At 36.5% G+C, this 17,333-nt stretch overlaps 4 protein-coding genes across 4 annotated transcripts; all 4 read right to left on the bottom strand.

Annotated features, from left to right (window-relative positions):
* Window positions 1-208: 208 nt before the first annotated feature.
* LOC116136399 (monodehydroascorbate reductase, seedling isozyme-like) lies at window positions 209-1,807 on the bottom strand. Its single transcript, XM_031422120.1, has 2 exons — window positions 1,803-1,807; window positions 209-1,532 (listed from the first exon to the last, which is right to left on the bottom strand). Exons 1-2 carry the CDS (start codon window positions 1,805-1,807, stop codon window positions 209-211), a joined length of 1,329 nt encoding a protein of 442 aa, XP_031277980.1.
* Window positions 1,808-2,425: 618 nt separating this feature from the next.
* LOC116136398 (monodehydroascorbate reductase, seedling isozyme-like) lies at window positions 2,426-4,993 on the bottom strand. Its single transcript, XM_031422119.1, has 2 exons — window positions 4,941-4,993; window positions 2,426-3,743 (listed from the first exon to the last, which is right to left on the bottom strand). The coding sequence occupies exons 1-2, from the start codon at window positions 4,991-4,993 to the stop codon at window positions 2,426-2,428; spliced, it is 1,371 nt and encodes a 456-aa protein (XP_031277979.1).
* Window positions 4,994-5,027: 34 nt separating this feature from the next.
* On the bottom strand, window positions 5,028-5,882 carry LOC116136397 (monodehydroascorbate reductase, seedling isozyme-like). Its single transcript, XM_031422118.1, has one exon. It carries the CDS (start codon window positions 5,880-5,882, stop codon window positions 5,028-5,030), a length of 855 nt encoding a protein of 284 aa, XP_031277978.1.
* Window positions 5,883-6,150: 268 nt separating this feature from the next.
* Window positions 6,151-16,950, bottom strand: LOC116136396 (probable disease resistance protein At1g61180). The gene is made up of 3 exons (XM_031422116.1): window positions 16,561-16,950; window positions 10,724-12,602; window positions 6,151-6,323 (listed from the first exon to the last, which is right to left on the bottom strand). Exons 1-3 carry the CDS (start codon window positions 16,948-16,950, stop codon window positions 6,151-6,153), a joined length of 2,442 nt encoding a protein of 813 aa, XP_031277976.1.
* Between the last annotated feature and the right edge of the window lie 383 nt (window positions 16,951-17,333).

Raw genomic sequence — 17,333 nt, 5'->3', positions numbered from 1 at the left:
TTCTAATATAGCTTTTTTTTCTAGGGGGCCCTAGAAATTGTTGGTAGGAAATGGAATTTTTTTTTTTTTTTTTCTTTTTTGGTGGGGGAGGGGGGCGCAGTGTTGAAGCAACAAAAAATTATAGGCAAGTATAGATTCATTGTAAGTTAGCTAAACTGGAATCGACAAGCAACCTAGATATAGATATAGATTGTACCTGCTTGAGTTCTCAAAATTTTCTTGCAAAGGAAAGACCCTGCTTCTTCAGTACATTCAAATTATAAACTCGAGGCTGGACCCTAGCAACTTTGGCCATGGCCTCGTTTTCTTCTGGAGTCCCATTCTGAAGGAAAGTTCCCCAAACCTTCCCATTTATGATCCAGTATGCTCCAAACTTATGCAGTGGTGATACATGATCCATTTTTCCAAACATCACCAACTTGCCACCAAAACATATACCATAGAAATTCCATGAAAGATCAAAAGAACGAGAATAAATGTTAGGGAGGTACTCATATTCATCAATTGCGTTGCCTTCCTCACTTGCCTTGATGGCCTTCACAGCCTGCTCAGCTGATTTGCGAGCATGGTCAACTACTGGATATCTTAAAATCCGCTCATTACCATACAATTTCGAAGGGAAACTAGTTACATCTCCCACTGCATAAACATCAGGAACACTTGTACTGAAAAATGCATCAGTCTTTATTCTTCCCAACGTCTCTCTATACTGACCCTCAAGTAATGATGGAATAGATGAATTTCCTCTATCAACAATCACAATGTCGGCTTCCAGCACAGTCCCATAATTTAGCTTCACTTCCTTGACCTCTCCACTAAAGTCAGCGTTAAACCCAACTACACGAGTGCTTTTAAAAATTTTGATTCCTTTTGATTTATAATAAGAATGATAGGATGCAGCAATTACAGAATTGAACCACCGACTTATGAACCAGTCTTCAAGAAAAACCATGCTGACGTCAAAATTGTTCTTTTGAAAAGCTTCACTAACCTCAAGACCATAATAACTACTTGTAATTATCACAGCCTTCCCATTTTTCTTTTCCTGAATTGCTTCAACCAACTTATCAGCATCATCAATTTCTCTCAAGTAGAAGATATTTTTCGCATCAGCTCCTTGCACACCTGATTCTGTCAACCTGACTGGTAGGCAACCAGTTGCAATTATCAATGTTTGATACCTGAAGACTTCACCAGATGCACTAACAAGAGCCTTGGAAGAAAGATCTAGTCGAACAATTTCTGTGCTAAGGATCAATTTTATTCCTTTGTCTGTGTACCACTCAGGAAGTTGTCTTTCTCCTCCACTTCCAACACACACATGGAAATATGGAAGTCTAGCAGGTGTCTCAGGGAGAAGATATTCCTTGCTAAGTGTGGGACGTTCATATGGAGCCACATCTTCTTTCGAGATAATTGCCAACTCTCCTCGCTTAATACCTTGCTTAACAAATTCCCTAGCTGCATATCCAGCAGCCACACCACCACCAAGGATCACATACTTGAAGTATTCATCATCAGCGCTGGCAACTCTACGAAAGATGATATCCGAATTAGCGTTCAAATAAATGATATTTCTTAATCACAAAAGTTCAAGTTCAAGATAAAGTTCTAAAGATACCACTATTTAATATATTTATTCATTGACCAAAGTGGTCGATTCCCGAAAAAAAGGAATAAGCAGGGAGATAATTAAGTAAAAGGAAACTTTTAACATTAACAAAAGAAATGATACATAAAACTAACACATTAAATCATCCAGAGACAGCGGATAAGTTTATTATCAAAAAGAGAGGTTTTACTTCATCTGTGAGATTGATTGAGAGAAAGGAACACTAATAATTAACATTTTCTTTTTGTCTTGGTTTTAATTCTATATTTTTATCTGTAAAAATAGCAAATTTTTGCAAATTTTGTTTTAAAAAACAGAAAAAAATTACATGTATGACTAAAAGGTTTAAAATATAGAGAACATAAATAATGATGTTTCATTCTCAGCTTTACTAAAATATTTCATATTTACAGAAGCTATTAATAAAATAAAATGTTTTCATCAGTTTTTGAAATTGTTTACGAGAAACAGTAAAAGTTGCAATTTCAAAATTTAGAACAGAAAATAATATCTCCTTTATTTTTCATTTTCTAAATTGATATTGTTTCAAAAATTTCATATGCGTGTCTAAAATAATGACTCCGTAGCTGTACATCCAGTAGCAATGCCACCATCAAGGATCATCTACTCGATGTCTCAATCACAAATCATCAATTTTTTTGTATGCATATTGAATTTCAATAATACTATCTTTCCTATGTTTGTACCTCGACCTTTTGTGTTTCAAGTGATATCGATAAAAACTTAGTTGCAAAAAATAGTTCATATACCATGAGCATTTTTAGATTATTACTGATCCATATATAACGTTTCTCACCTGTATATTGCTTTCGAGGAACGACCCAACTCCTTTATTACGAAATCTAAATTATCAACAGCAGGCTGAAGCCAAGCAACTTCGGCAATCGTCTTATTTTCTTCAAGGGTCCCACTCTCAAGGAAAGCTCCAACAATCTTCCCCTCTTTTATCCAATATGCTCCAAACTTACGCAGTGAACATGCTGGATTCCAGTTTCTAAATAGCACTGCCTCACCAATAGTTTCACCATAAAAATGCCATGAGAGATCGAAGACTTGAGAATGTAAGTATGGGATGTAGTCATACTCATCAATCGTTTTGCCTTTCTCATTTGCCTTGATGACCTTCACAACATGCTCAGCTGATTTGTAGGCATGGTCAACATACTCAACTCTTCTCATCTCATTGTACAATTTCACAGGAAAAGTAGCGACATCTCCCACAGCATACACATCAGGAACACTAGTCCTAAAAAATGCATCAGTCTTTATTCCATCTATCTCCTCTTCAACCTGTCCTGTGAATAATGATGTGAGAGGTCTAGTTTCTACATCAACAAAAACAATGTCGGCTTCCAGCAGTCTGCCATCCTTTAGTTTTACTTCTTTAACATCGCCATTAGAGTCAGCTGTAAATCCAACAAGATCTGTTCCCTTAAAAATTCTGATCCCTTTATAAGCATAATAACCCTCATAGAAAGCAGCAATACCAGCATTGAAGAGTCGAGGCATGCACCATTGTTCAGGATAAACTATAGTAACATCCAAATTGTTGATTCGCAAAGCTGCACTAACTTCGAGACCTATGTATCCTCCTCCAACTATCACAGCCTTCCCATTCTTCTTCTCCTGAATCGCTTCAACCAACATATCAGCATCATCAATTTCCCTCAAGTAGAAGATATTTTTTGCATCAGTTCCTTGGACACCAAAATTTGTCAACCTTACCGGTGTGGAACCAGTTGCAATTATCAATGTTTGGTACCTGAAGACATCGCCAGATGCACTAACAAGAGCCTTGGAAGCAAGATCTACTTGAATGATTTCGGTGCCAAGGACTAATTTTATTCCTTTGTCTATGTACCACTCAGGATGCTGTCTCTCTCCACTTCTTCCAACACACACGTAGAAATATGGAAATCTAGCAGGTTTCTCAGGGAGAAGATATTCCTTGCTAAGTGTGAGACGTTCATATGGAGCCACTGCCTCTTTCGAGATAATTGCAAGCTCTCCTCTCTTGACACCTTGCTTAACAAACTCTCTAGCTGCATACCCAGCAGCCACACCACCACCAAGGATTACGTACTTGTATTCATAATCAGCATCAGCACATCTACAAAAGATGATATTGGTTTTAGCATTCAAATAGATGATATTTCTCAATCATAAAAGTTAAAAATTCAAGATAACATAAAAGTATAACTAAACAGAAAAGATTTACTATAACACATCCACAAGAATCATCAGTTTAAAAAACAAAGAGATTTAAACAAAACTAAACAGATAATATTAGATGTACAAGCTCTTTCGTGCGAACTTATGTGTCATAAAGTTAATGGATGAATGACATGTCAATAAAAGAATAACGACATATCAGTTTGTATATTTAGTTTTTGCATGTAGCACCACACAATGAAAACAGATGCAGGCCAAAGTAGTTGGGAATGATGTATGTGAATTGGCATCAAAAAGTTTAAGGTGATACATTGTCGGGTTTTTTTTTTTAATTCTATATTTTATCTGTAAAAATAGCAAACATTTGCAAATTTGTAAATTTTCTAAAAAAAAAAAAAAAAAAAAAAAGAAAAATAAATAATTACATACATGACGAAAAGATTTATAATATAGAGAAGACAAATAATGATGTTTCATTCTCAGCCTTATTAAAATATTTCATATTTATCAACTAACTGTTAATAAAGTAAAATGTTTTCATCATTTTTTGATATTGTTTACCAAAAACAGAAAAAGTTGCAATTTCAAAAATTTAGAGGAGAAAATAATATCTGCTTTATTTATTTATTTTTAATTTGCTATTGTTTCAAAAATTCCCTATGCGTGTCTAAAATAATGACTCCCTAGCTTTACATCCAGCAGCAGTGCCACAAACAAAGATCATTTACTTGATGTCTCAATCACAAATCACCAATTTCAAGATTGAGGTAAGTAGTTTACAACATAAAGTTTCACAATATGCAACGAATGCAAGTTACATCTTAACCCATGGAAATTCACGACATGCTTGATTTGAGATATATTCGGACATAAGTTAAATGGAAGAAAATTAATTATCTTTAAATCAGAGAAAGTTTATTCAAACCTAACACTAGTTACAATCACAGAGAAAATCCATCCACATATGCATTATAAAGAAATGGATCATCAGGATAGGGGTATAAAAAACAGAGGCTTTGCCTCATTTTTTGTATCACTGAGATGAATAAATAGCTTAGGAATAGAGACAACAGGTTTATTTTTGTATGTATATCGAATTTCAGTAATACTATATTTCGTAAGTTTGTATCTTGACCTTTTAAGTTTCAAGTGATATAGATGCAAAGAATAGTTCATTACCATTGCCATTTTTAGATTATTATTAATCCACATATAAAGTTTCTCACCTGTATATAGCTTTCGAGGAATGACCCAACTCCTTTATTACAACATCCAAATTATCAACGGCAGGCTGAAGCCTAGCTACTTCAGCAATCTTCTTATTTTCTTCAAGGGTCCCACTCTCAAGGAATGCTCCAACAATCTTCCCCTCTTTTATCCAGTATGTTCCAAACTTACGCACTGAACATGCTGGATTCCTGTTTCTAAACAGCACCGTCTCACCAACAGTTTCACCATAAAAATGCCACGACAGATCGAAGACTCGAGAAAACAAGGATGGGATGTAGTCATACTCATCAATCGTTTTGCCTTTCTCATTTGCCTTGATGACCTTAACAACATGCTCAGCTGATTTGTAGGCATGGTCAACATACTCAACTCTTCTCATCTCATTGTACAATTTCACAGGAAAAGTAGCGACATCTCCCACAGCATACACCTCAGGAACACTTGTCCTAAAAAATGCATCAGTCTTTATTCCACCATTCCTCTCAACCTGTCCCCGGAATAATGATGTGAGAGGTCTAGTTTCTACATCACAAAAACAATGTCGGTTCCAGCACTCTGCCATCTTTAGTTTTACTTCTTTGATACCGCCATTAGAGTCAGCTGTAAATCCAACAAGATCTGTTCCCTTAACAATTCTGATCCCTTTATAAGCATAATAACCCTCATAGAAAGCAGCAATACCGGCAGTGAAGAGTTGAGGCATGCACCATTGCTCAGGATAAACCATAGTAACATCCAAATGTTGATTCTCAAAGCTGCACATAACTTCAAGAGCTGTATATCCTCCTCCAATTATCACAGCCTTCCATTCTCTTCTCCTCAATCGCTTCAACCAGCTTATCAGCATCATCAATTTCTCTCAAGTAGAAGATATTTTTGCTCAGTTCCTTGTACACAAAATCTGTCAACCTTACCGGTGTGGAACCAGTTGCAATTATCAATGTTTGATACCTGAAAACTTGGCCAGATGCACAACAAGAGCCTTGGAAGCAAGATCCACTTGAATAATTCTGCTGGCTAAGATCAATTCTGTTCCTTTCTCTGTGTAAGTCCAGAAGCAGTCTCTCTCCCCACTTCCAACACACAAATAGAAATCTGGAAGTCTAGCTGGTTTCTCAGGTAGAAGATATTCTGCTAAGTGTGGAGCGTTCATATGGAGGCACTGCTTCTTTTGGATAATTGCCAGCTCTCCTCGCTAACACCTTGCTTACAAACTCCTTGCTGCATATCCAGCAGAGACGCCACCGCCAAGGATCACGTACTTGAATTGATAAATAGTTCAGCAGCTCTACAAAAGATAATATTGGTTTTAGCATCAAATAGAATCATAAATATAATAAGGATGATATTGGTTCTCAGTTACAAAAGTTCAAATTCAAGATAACATAAATGTAACTAAGACAAAAGTTATTATAATGCTATAAACAATTACCTAACGCAATTTCTTAAGCAACCAGTATTAATATATCTAACATACAAAATATTCACATATACACATCAAAATCTTAGTTTGAGAAAAAGGAATAAGCAAGGAATTAAATAAAGAAAACAGAGACGGGGAAATAAAACCAACCAGAGACAGAGCAAGAGAGAAGTTGTGAATAATGTGGCATTTCATTCATATCATCGTATCACAAGCTATTAATGAAATAAAATGGTTTCACCATTTTTTAATAGTGTTACCTTTTAAGAAAATCAAATTAAAAAATTAGAAAAGAACATAATATTTTAGAACCAGGCAGTGTAAGAAAGAGAAAGTGAATGATTTTTGTAAGCAATTAACAAACTAAAAGAGATGCTAACTTTTAGCATTGTTCACATACCGGTCCATTGGTGCTAAGATTCTGCATCTAACATTCCTCAAATCATTTTGTTGAGCTTGGGGTGTCACTTGGTTTCCGTAACCAAAGGTCTTCATTTTCGGACATTGACAAATCATTAATCTCTTTAAAGCTGAGAATTCAACAGCAATGACTCCACGTAGAAACAAGTGAGGCTTTCCATATCTTCAAGTTCCATGTGTACAAACTAGGAAACATGATCTTCTCTGTTGATGCTCCTTTTTCTCCGTCTTTGTTTGTGACTTGTATTCTATTGATGAGCAATGTGATAGTTTAAGTGTTTTGAGCTTCACCAAGCTTTGACAATGGATGGGCTGAAGAGGTTTTTCAGTTGTTACAGTAACTTACGTTATGTAAGTTAGATTTCCTAAAGTTGGGGAAGCCATGGATGTATCTTTCATCTCAAAGATCTCCTCCAAGTTACTGCAATAACTTATCTCCATTTTTCCCAAACAACCTAGGCTTTGTGTAGAAGCTCTGCTGAAAATAATCTCACTGCTTGAGACAATGTTCCAAGTGTATTTCTCTAAGTTATCAAAGTTTAGATACTGGCTGCCACCCTTCCATATACTTGTCATCTTAGGAAGCAAACAATTCTAAATCCTTCAATGATGAGAACAACTTGTTCTTCACTTGCATTTTCAAGCACTTGAAAATCAAATACATACTCAATTGATTTACAAGTAGATCCTTTAAAGTTTCAAGATTTGGAAACCTCTGTATCACATGGCTAGGTAAAACTTTACCATCGCATTGCACCCACTTCAACTCTAAAAATTTCATATTACTTAAGGAATCCATTGGGGGCTGAACATGACAAATTTCAATCAAGCTGGGATTTCTATTGACATACAACCCCAAATGTTGGAAAGTATAGTTTCTTGCTGGTTCTAATGTATTTTGTAGACATGCGCATACAACCCGTCCCGATTCCTCATCCCGTAGGATCCGGGCGCTCCACAAGACTCGGATACCCGAGACGTGCCATGTAGAAAAACTGCGAAACCTGTTTAAAGACATACTTTTCTGAAACTATCATAGTATTTCCATCTCCAACATCTCAAAAAAGGACATACATCATCTTTCGTTTACAAAAGAAAAGAGTTAGGGAAACTTTGGTATCAGGTTTTTCACTTATACTACACATTCCAAAATATGAAAAAAAGAAATACAGATGGAAAACATGAGTTCTTGAAACGAAAGTCCAAATTTACAATGCGACATAAAATAAAACCCACATAAAAGATGTCAAGCGGCGCAACCCTGAACCTGGGAGGTCACTGCAGCACGATCTCCGGAAGGTCCTGGTGGGGGGGGGGGGGGGGGGGGGGGGGGGGGAGGGAACATTAAAAAGGGGTGAGCTGAAATACTCAGTGAGTGGGGAAAAAGGGGGAGGTTTATAAAAGTTCTTAAAAAAAGAATAATGCTAACATACAACAATTTTCAAGCAAATCATGGCAACAATGTAACTTTATGAATATGCAATAGAACAACCACCCTTCTCACATACAATATATAATTTATTTCTAATCATCCTGCACTCAAAAAATGTACTCTGACTACTCTTTAACGTATCGGACTGTAAAAACCTCAACATTTATTAAAACTTCACCACAACTAGTACCCTGGGGGAAATCTGTCGTACCTGGTGGGCGTCCCACACGCAGGCAGAGCGAGGGATACCTGTCATAACGGCAAGGTCTATCATGCGCGGGCAGAGCCTCAAAAACTGTCATACCTGGCGGACACTCACTCACGCCCAGGCAGAGCCAATAAATCGTCATACGCATGCGCAGAGCCAACTGAAACTGTCATACCCAGCGGAATCCTGCATCGCTCGGGCAGAGCCAAAAATCTGTATTCTGGGGGATGGGTACTTCGTAGGGTGGTTTTTGCACCACAACAATCTCAGCATAATCTCAAGTAACATGTAAGTCAGAGTATAACGATGTGCTTAATCATCATACAAATATCACTTTTAAAAGTCAAAACTCATATAACACATTATAATTAAATTAAACCCAAGAGCAAAATAATAATAAAATATGAATATTTCCTATAAGGATAAGACCTGCCAACATGTGAGATTTCATGGAAATATGGGGGTAAAATGCAGGTTTTTAATATATTTCCAAAACTGACGAAAAGCACCCCATTTTCCCCTTTTTTTTTACCGAGAAAATTATACTAACCCACAAATCTCAGTCTTTTCTTTAACATTTTAACAGCCAAAATCCCTAACTCCCAGCATTTTAAAACTCCATTCAATCAATTATCCAAAAAACATTCAATTAAAACACAATCCAAGCACAATTCCCACATAATGTCTAGCCAGTACATGTGATATATTACCCAAAATAAAAAGACAGCCGAGACACACAACCCATGTTAAATCACCATTATTCACTTCAAATTTTTATGGCATTTAGACACACTGCAGCAGTTCCCATATATATATATATATACATATAAAGCATGCAACCTGGAAGGTTTCCTCATTTGACTAGATCTAGTGTTGTCTCACTCAAATATTGTACAGCGGAACATACAATGGCTATATGGATAATCTTAATCAACATGCAGCATGAAACATTCCATTTAAATCTAATCTGAAGGCATTCCCACCAAACTCATTCAGCTGATGCATGCGAGTAACCCTTTAGTCCGATTTTTACTTATCATAATAAAAGAAAAAGCACACTTAAAAATCACTTACTGCACATGTCAAAAAGCCCTCTCCAGCTACTCACTTTCTTCCTTTACTAATTATCAACAATTCCATTTCGTCTCTACCAGTAAAACAAATTTTCCAAGCATTTGACAATACAAAACTTACCCGAAACTCAACTCAGCCGACAACATGCAAAGGTTATTGACAAATAAAACATCTCACTCAAATCACCATTCACACATACTTCCAAAAGTGATCCAGCCGAGAGCATGCAGGTATTCATCAAGCAAAAATCTCACTTAAAACACAAAACCAAAACACATTAAAGTTCAGCCAAAAGCATAAGAAAAACCAATTTAAACCAAACTTCGCAATTTTCTTAAACTTTCATAAGACATTTAAAATAGAATCACAACTTAACATGCAAACATGGATTTAAGCTTTTGGAAGAAGATTTGATTTAATCCACTCACTCTTCTATCCTATAGTTGGCTGCCTATTACAGTGCTTAGATTTCGATCTCCACCGTTCAGATGTAGAGCTGTGTTCTTATGAACAAACTATCCGAAAATCAGCACGATCGGACGGCGAAAGAGCTCCAGATCACGATTTGATGATCCACTGTTCACAGACTTAAAACTAATAAACTCTCCCTTTCTCTTTGTTCTCTCTCTTCTCTCACTCTATCTCTCGGCCAAACCACTCTTCTTCTCTCTCTCCCTTTTTTTTTTTTTTTTCTTTTTCTTTCTTTCTCCTTTCCTCCCTTCTTCTTTCTTTCTTCTCCTCTCGTTTTCTTCTTTTCCTTTTGGGCGAACTGCCCAGTTCCCTTCTCCTTTTAAACAAACACTTTTTAAAATTTATTTGCCCCCCAATTCCTCTAAATTTCAGTTTAACCCAGCCACATAAGCTTTCCGTAGCAAAAATGTCCAAATTTTTCCCTCTTGATACATGCAAACCCATCAGGATTTATTTCTTCGATTTCACCCCCTTAACACAGCTTTAAAAACTGACAGAAATACCCCTATCTTACCACAATACCAAAAAAATCAAATAAATAAATAAAAAAAAAAAAATTAATTAACTTAAATACAATTCATGATCTAACTAAAATCAGGAATGGGGTTTTACATGCTATGTCACAAGATTTGATAATTAGAGACTTAAATTCATTGCTACCTTCTTTTTCTAGGTCATAGAGCACATTCTCAAAACAGGGGATTTCACTAAAAAATATATTCTCACTTCTTTTCAGCAAATTCTTAACCCAATCAAATGTCTTCTCAATCATTATCTGCGAGAGCATCATATTTCTTGAGTATCTATTGGTGTCCCAGTATTCATTTTGAAGACCAATTTCTAAGGTAAAGTTGGATAAGTTTTGGAACAACATGACATCCTTAGGCAAGATATTGGGATCTGGGACACAAATCTTCAAGCTAGTTAAACGAGACAATCCCTTTAACTCATTAAATTTCGAAAAAACTCCTTCGGAACCTTGAAAATTCTTGCCTCTAAAACTTTGTATCATGTACAACTCCTCCAACCTACAAAGACAATCTAGGACTCCACGTGATATCTGAGTTAGCTCTGTGCACTCACTCAAATCTAACAACCTTAGATTACATAATTGGCTAAAGGATGTAGGAATCACTTCAATGTTAGAACCAAAAAAGCTAAGAATCTCTAGGTTACTTAGCTCTCCTATTACAGATAAATCACCCAGCTTGCAAAACTTAAAATATAATGTTCTAAGATTTACAAGTAAAGAAAGTGACTTAGGTAGCAAAAAGATTGAGGTTCCACTCAAGTCTAGAACTTTAAGATCTTCCATTCCTTTAAAGAAATTGACAGGGACTACCAATTTAGAGTTTTGTTGCAATAATAGGGCTTGCAACTTTGGACATTCCAACTCATCAGGTACCTCTTGAATATCATGTGACATCAATGAGATACTTGTAAGATCATTATATGTGGCTCTACTAGGCCATTCGCTTAGTCTATTGCCATCTTTCACCATGAATGTCTGGTTGAGTTTAGGTGCTATTGTTAATGCAACTTCACGAACTACATCATGCATTTTGACACTCTCTTTACCACATTCATCATCAATGATTAAATGAAAAGATGAAGTGAGGATACTTACTACACCACGTGTTCTGACTTTGACATCTGTTATTGTCTTAATGTCTTTGAACCACCTTAGACCCATCCCATAGCTAGATAAATCTTCAACTGGAATTTGGAAATCCTCTGGCAATAAGCTGCAGAATAAGAACACTAATTTCACTTCCTCACTTTCTAGATAGTTGTAGCTTAGCTCCAGAGCTGTAATTATGTTTTCATTAATTCCTTCAATTTTAGTTGTGGAAGAAATTTTAAGTTGTTGTGCTGCATTGCTCCACTCATGCTTTTTCTTGTTCTTCAATGCTTTTGCTAAAGTCACAATCGCAATTGGCCAGCCGTTGCATTCAGCAACTATCTCTTTAGCAATAATGTTTATATCAGAATGTTCAACATCCACGCCAACATTGCTCTTGAACAAGGCCCAGGATTCTTGATTTGGTAAACTTTCAACGTGAAATGTCTTTTGACACTTCATTTCATCAGAAACATTTTTGGTTCTTGAGGTGAGTATAATTTTACAACCTCTATGATAACTCCCAAAAGGAATACCAATCTTATACAATCCAATTCGTTCGCAAACATTATCTAGAATAACAAGGATTTGTTTCTCTTCCTGGATTCTCTTCCTCAGGGAATGTGCTCTAGATGACGTGTCATTGTTATTGAAATTTGTCAAACCTAACATGCGAGCAATATCTCCTTGAATCTTCGAGATACTCGGGGTTTTAGTCACAACTGCCATCACTACTACATCATATAACTTACTTTCTATTGCTTGTTTGCCGATTTCTTTGACCATCGTGGTCTTACCCACGCCTCCCATCCCATATATTCCAATTATGCTGACGTTATCATCATTCAAGGACGTCACAATTTCCTTCATTATTGATCGTCTTGATTCCAAAGTGTCTGAAAATTCCAAAGATGATCCCTGTATAAGAGAAGGATGAGACACACCAATTAAAACACAACAATATTAATTTCATTAAGTTTGACAAAGTTGTATTAAATCTGCAAGTAAACTAAAAATTTAATAAAACAAATGATTACAAACTATAGTTTCTAAATATTGTATGAAAAAATTGCAAATCCTTTTCTGATTTTGTAGTGCACTAAAAATAAAGAATTGTGTTGAAACTAAGATTTACAAAGAAATTCGTATTCGAAAGAGCCAATAGAAAATTTTGTACATGCATTTGAAGATATTAACACAGAAAAAAAAAGTGAATTTTAATTTTTCCATTGAAAATTTGACCTGATAGAGAAATAAAATGACAGAGAATATGAAAAAGATAATTTTGATAGTAAATTGGGAGTATCAAATAAATAAAGACAAAAATTAAAATAAAGAAAATGGGGTTGTTGGTTAGGTGGGCTAGCCTCCACGTCTTGCCTTCAACCAGCGTAAGGGGCTGATGGTTTAAGGAAATGGGGTTGTGCCTCTGACACAAGCTATAGCTTTTGGCTTGGTAGTAAGTGCCTGATCCTAACAACTTAGGTCCGCATAACTAAGTAGACATGTTTTGGCTTTAGAACGCTTGCGTGATGCCCAAAAGCAAACTCGTGTAGGCTTAGGCCAAAAGCAAACAATTTCTACTTGGTTAGACACATAACTTGACAAGGTATCAGAGCGGCCTCACTACACAATAGGATGAGTGTGATGACCTCACAAGAATGTGAGGTCTGTAAAGTAAGGAGTTTGTCACAGTGCACATCGCTTAGCAAATGAACCTTGGGTTCACATAACTAAGGAGACGTGTTACTGATCCTAACAGCTTGGGTCCGCATAGCTTAAGTAAACACGTTATGTGACGACTTATCGAAAATGTGAGGTCCATAAAATAGGGAGTTTGTGACATCCCACATCACTTAGCAAATGAGCCTTAGGTTCAATTTATAAGGCTTGGGTTCACATAACTAAGGAGACGTGTTTTGGGTGAAGGACAGTTGCAGAGCGCAAAAGTAAACCCATGCATGGAGCAGATAATATCTTGATAGTGGGTCAAAGTGAAAAAATTGGTATCAAACTCAAAATCAACCAATTGAAAATGTGAGGATGATTTAGAGTTGCCTAAAAAGGATGCCAACGAAGACTCTAGATCTAAAAGGGAGTGAATTGCAATATCCCACATCGTTTGAGAAGGAGAAGTGAAATATTGGTTATACAACATGTGAGGTAAGGTGTTGGGACATTGTAACATCCCACAACACTAGGAAAAAAGAGGTAAAAGACTCTTTATATACCTTGTAAGTTCCTAAGCTGTCAGGATGAGTTTTGAGTAAAGTACACGTGTGAAACCCAAAGGCAAACCTGTAGGGGCCTGAGCCGAAAGTGGGCAATATTTATTCTATTTATCGTTAACACTTAACAAGACGCATTTACCTCTTATCCATTTATTTTAGACGAATTTGAAATTAAAAAATTAATGTGTTGTTCATTGTTAGTGAACCAAAACCATAGACTAAACGTAATTAACCCTTAATTAATGAACTAAAACCAGATAGACTAAATATAATTAACCCCTAATTAGTGAACCAAAGCCACATAGACTAAATGTAATTAACCTTTAATTAGTGAACCAAAACCACATGGACTAAATTTAATTAGACCAAAGCCACATAGACTAAATGTAATTAACCTTTAATTAGTGAACCAATACCACATAGACTAAATGTAATTAACTCCATATTAGTCAACCAAGATCAAATAGACTAAATGTAATTAACCTATAGTTTCGAGCTGTTCGTAGCCGTCAAAGGCCAGATCGATCTCACTGCAGTTGTAAAAGGTTTAGACGGCCAGTCTAGCTTCACCACAGTTGTAAGATATCATTTCTAGCCTTGGGCAACTGTAGAGAGGCCTTCGACCTCGTCACAACCAGCATGGCCAAATCTTGCATCATCACAATTGTAAAAGGCTAGATTTGGTAACAAAAATGGTAGGGGAGAAGAGAAGAAAGAGAAAAAAGTAGGGTGACCCCTAGTTTCTGGCTATTCAAAGCCATGAAAGGTCAGTCTGCCTCATCGCAGCTGTAAGATGTTTAGACGGCTAGTCCAGCCTCACTGCAGTTGTAAGAGGTCATTTCTAGCCTTTAATAGTTGCGAGGAGGTTGTTTCTAGCCTTGGGTAGCTGTAAAGAGCCTTGTTCGGCCTCATTGTAGCCAGCATGGCCAAATCTTGCATCATCATAACTAGACCTAGTAAAATGGGCGAGCCAAGTGGGTACAGGTCGGGCCCAACGCGTACGGGTCCAACGGGTACCCCTTGTAAAGCAACCCGCAAAGCACTCCAAAATCAGTCCTCAAAGGGTAATCGGGGCTGGGTGATGATGAATCTGGGCAAGGGTAATCTGAGAAGTGCAAAGGATCGTTGACCCACCACTCTTTGCTCCTTGCATGTAACACCATTCCATGAACAAGGGTTTCATCAGAAGAGTTCCAGTTACTCAAAGACTCTTGTGGGTCCTAAAAAATGGACTGCTTAAAAGACAGAAAAGCATAGCCTTCACCATTCAAAGACTTAACAAAACCATTGAAGTTGCATACAACAAGCATTAAGAAAACAAAAGTGGATAACATCTTTACAACAACAAGAAGAAGAAGAAGAAGAAGAAGAAGAAAGTGACCATTATGAGCAAATGTGGAGGAGCTTAAGGAGCGAAGATGAAGAAGAAGAAAAAAAATACGCACCTTTCTTTTAGAAATGGGTGGTGAAAAGAGTAGACAGTTGAGCTGAGAGTGAAGAAGAAAGTTGGAAAAATGGTAGGCTTTAGTGTGAAAGGTGTGAAGTGATGTAGAAAAGACTGAAGAGAGCAGGGTAAAGGTTAAGCTAACAAAGCAAAGACATTGGGATTTGGGAAGACTTGATAATTGAATTAGATTTTTTTTTTTTTTTTTTTTTTTTTTTTTTTTTTTTAACGCGAAATGTAATGGCATTAAGATTTGGGAAGATTGATAATTGAATTGGATTTTTTTTTTTGACGGGTACCCACAGGTTTATTCAGCCCACCCGTAAAGAAAGGTCGAGTCTAAAATAGAGATGTATGCGAGCCGAGCCGAGCCGAGTATCTCGGTACTCGAGCTCGGTTCGTGATGAAGAGTAGCAAGCTTGAGCTTGAGCCAAGCTTGGTCGAGCTTCAGTATTGGTGTTCTAGCTCGAGCTCGAGCTCGCTTAATCGAGCTTAAACGAGCTCGAGACAGAGTACTACATAATTTTAAAATCTGGAGCTCATTTAAGCTTGCGAGCCTAACAAGTCAAGCTCAGCTATGATCGAATTCAGCTTAATATTGTACTAGCTACTCGAGCTCGGCTCGATTGGCTTTGAGTCGAAATCGAGCTTTCGACGAGCCGAGCTCGAATAGCTCACGAGCTACTCGACTCTTGACTCATTCCTAACTAAAAAAGGGGTCTAAATAGATTTGTAGTATTAGTCCAAATTGCCACATAGAATGGTGGGGGAGACTTGGTAATAGAAATGGTGGGGGAGAGAAGATGGAAGAATAAAAGGAGGAAAAGAGGGAAAAAAAAAAGGGGTGAAAATTGGGAAAGATTAAAGTAAGAATTAAGAAAGCGAAAACAAGATAAAAAAGGATAGGGTTTTCTAATGAATGCAAAAGGTCAATAATAGTATTCCATTAATCTTTACTGTTTTCTATTAAAACAGTAAAGTTTAACAAAATACGGGTTAAGATCCAATTTTTTAAACTAGCGGGGGTTTCGATATTGCACCAAATCCTTGGGGATTTGCAAATTATGCCTATTTAAACATCATCAATATAGAAAATAAACACATCATATATGTTTAACCAATTATAAGTACTAAGTAGAATTAATATGTATCCAAATGTTAAATAAATAAATAAGCTATAAAATAAGAAGAGTGATTTTACCTCCTCACTTTTAGAATCAGGCAGAGGAAGAGTAGGATGAGACACATTCTCGATTTTTCCCTTCTCTCGGAGTTGCAACAACCTGAAAGCCTTCTCTATTGCCTCCTTACTTAGTTTGTAACGTGACCTGATATTAAGACACTTCTTTGCTTTGTCTTCATCTTCCAAAACATTTTTAGCTTCTGCAATAATTTTATCAACTTCTGCAATCCAGACTCTAACATTAGTTTCGATAATTTCTCCATTTCTTTCAGCGTCGTCAACCTTTCGTTGTAATCTATTTCTGCTAGCTCCGAGTCTCTTAGTTTGCTCTCTTAATTCTTCAATGTTGTTCCTGTAATGGAGCACGTAACGAAGCCGGTAGCGTGCTACACCCCACATGCTACCCATTTTCTCTGAGTTTGTAATTGTTGAATGATTGTAGTTGAATAAGGATAACGAGTAGGACTTCAAGCAATGGTGTAGAACAAATTTATGGCTTGATGTGAAGAAAAGCCATAAAAAATGCTATTCTTTTCTTAGCTAAGAATTCATGAATAAACAATGAATTACATTCTAAGAAAGGAATCGATCCTTAAAGCAATGTTATTCTTTTCTTAAACTAAGAATTCTTGTATTTCACAAAGCCAGAGAATTAAAAGAATTTGATGAATTCTTGTAATGTTTCAATTATCAAATTATGTTTAATTACCAGAAGAACCTTAATTATTTTAGTTAAATCACCCAACTAAATTTCAATATATTTCCGACAAAAATAAAGTATGGGGCGTTGA

Source organism: Pistacia vera, unplaced genomic scaffold (genome assembly GCF_008641045.1).
Source record: "Pistacia vera cultivar Batoury unplaced genomic scaffold, PisVer_v2 Contig312, whole genome shotgun sequence".
In the NCBI taxonomy this organism is placed as follows: Eukaryota; Viridiplantae; Streptophyta; class Magnoliopsida; order Sapindales; family Anacardiaceae; genus Pistacia; species Pistacia vera.
This window is presented reverse-complemented; position numbering and strand designations above follow the sequence as displayed.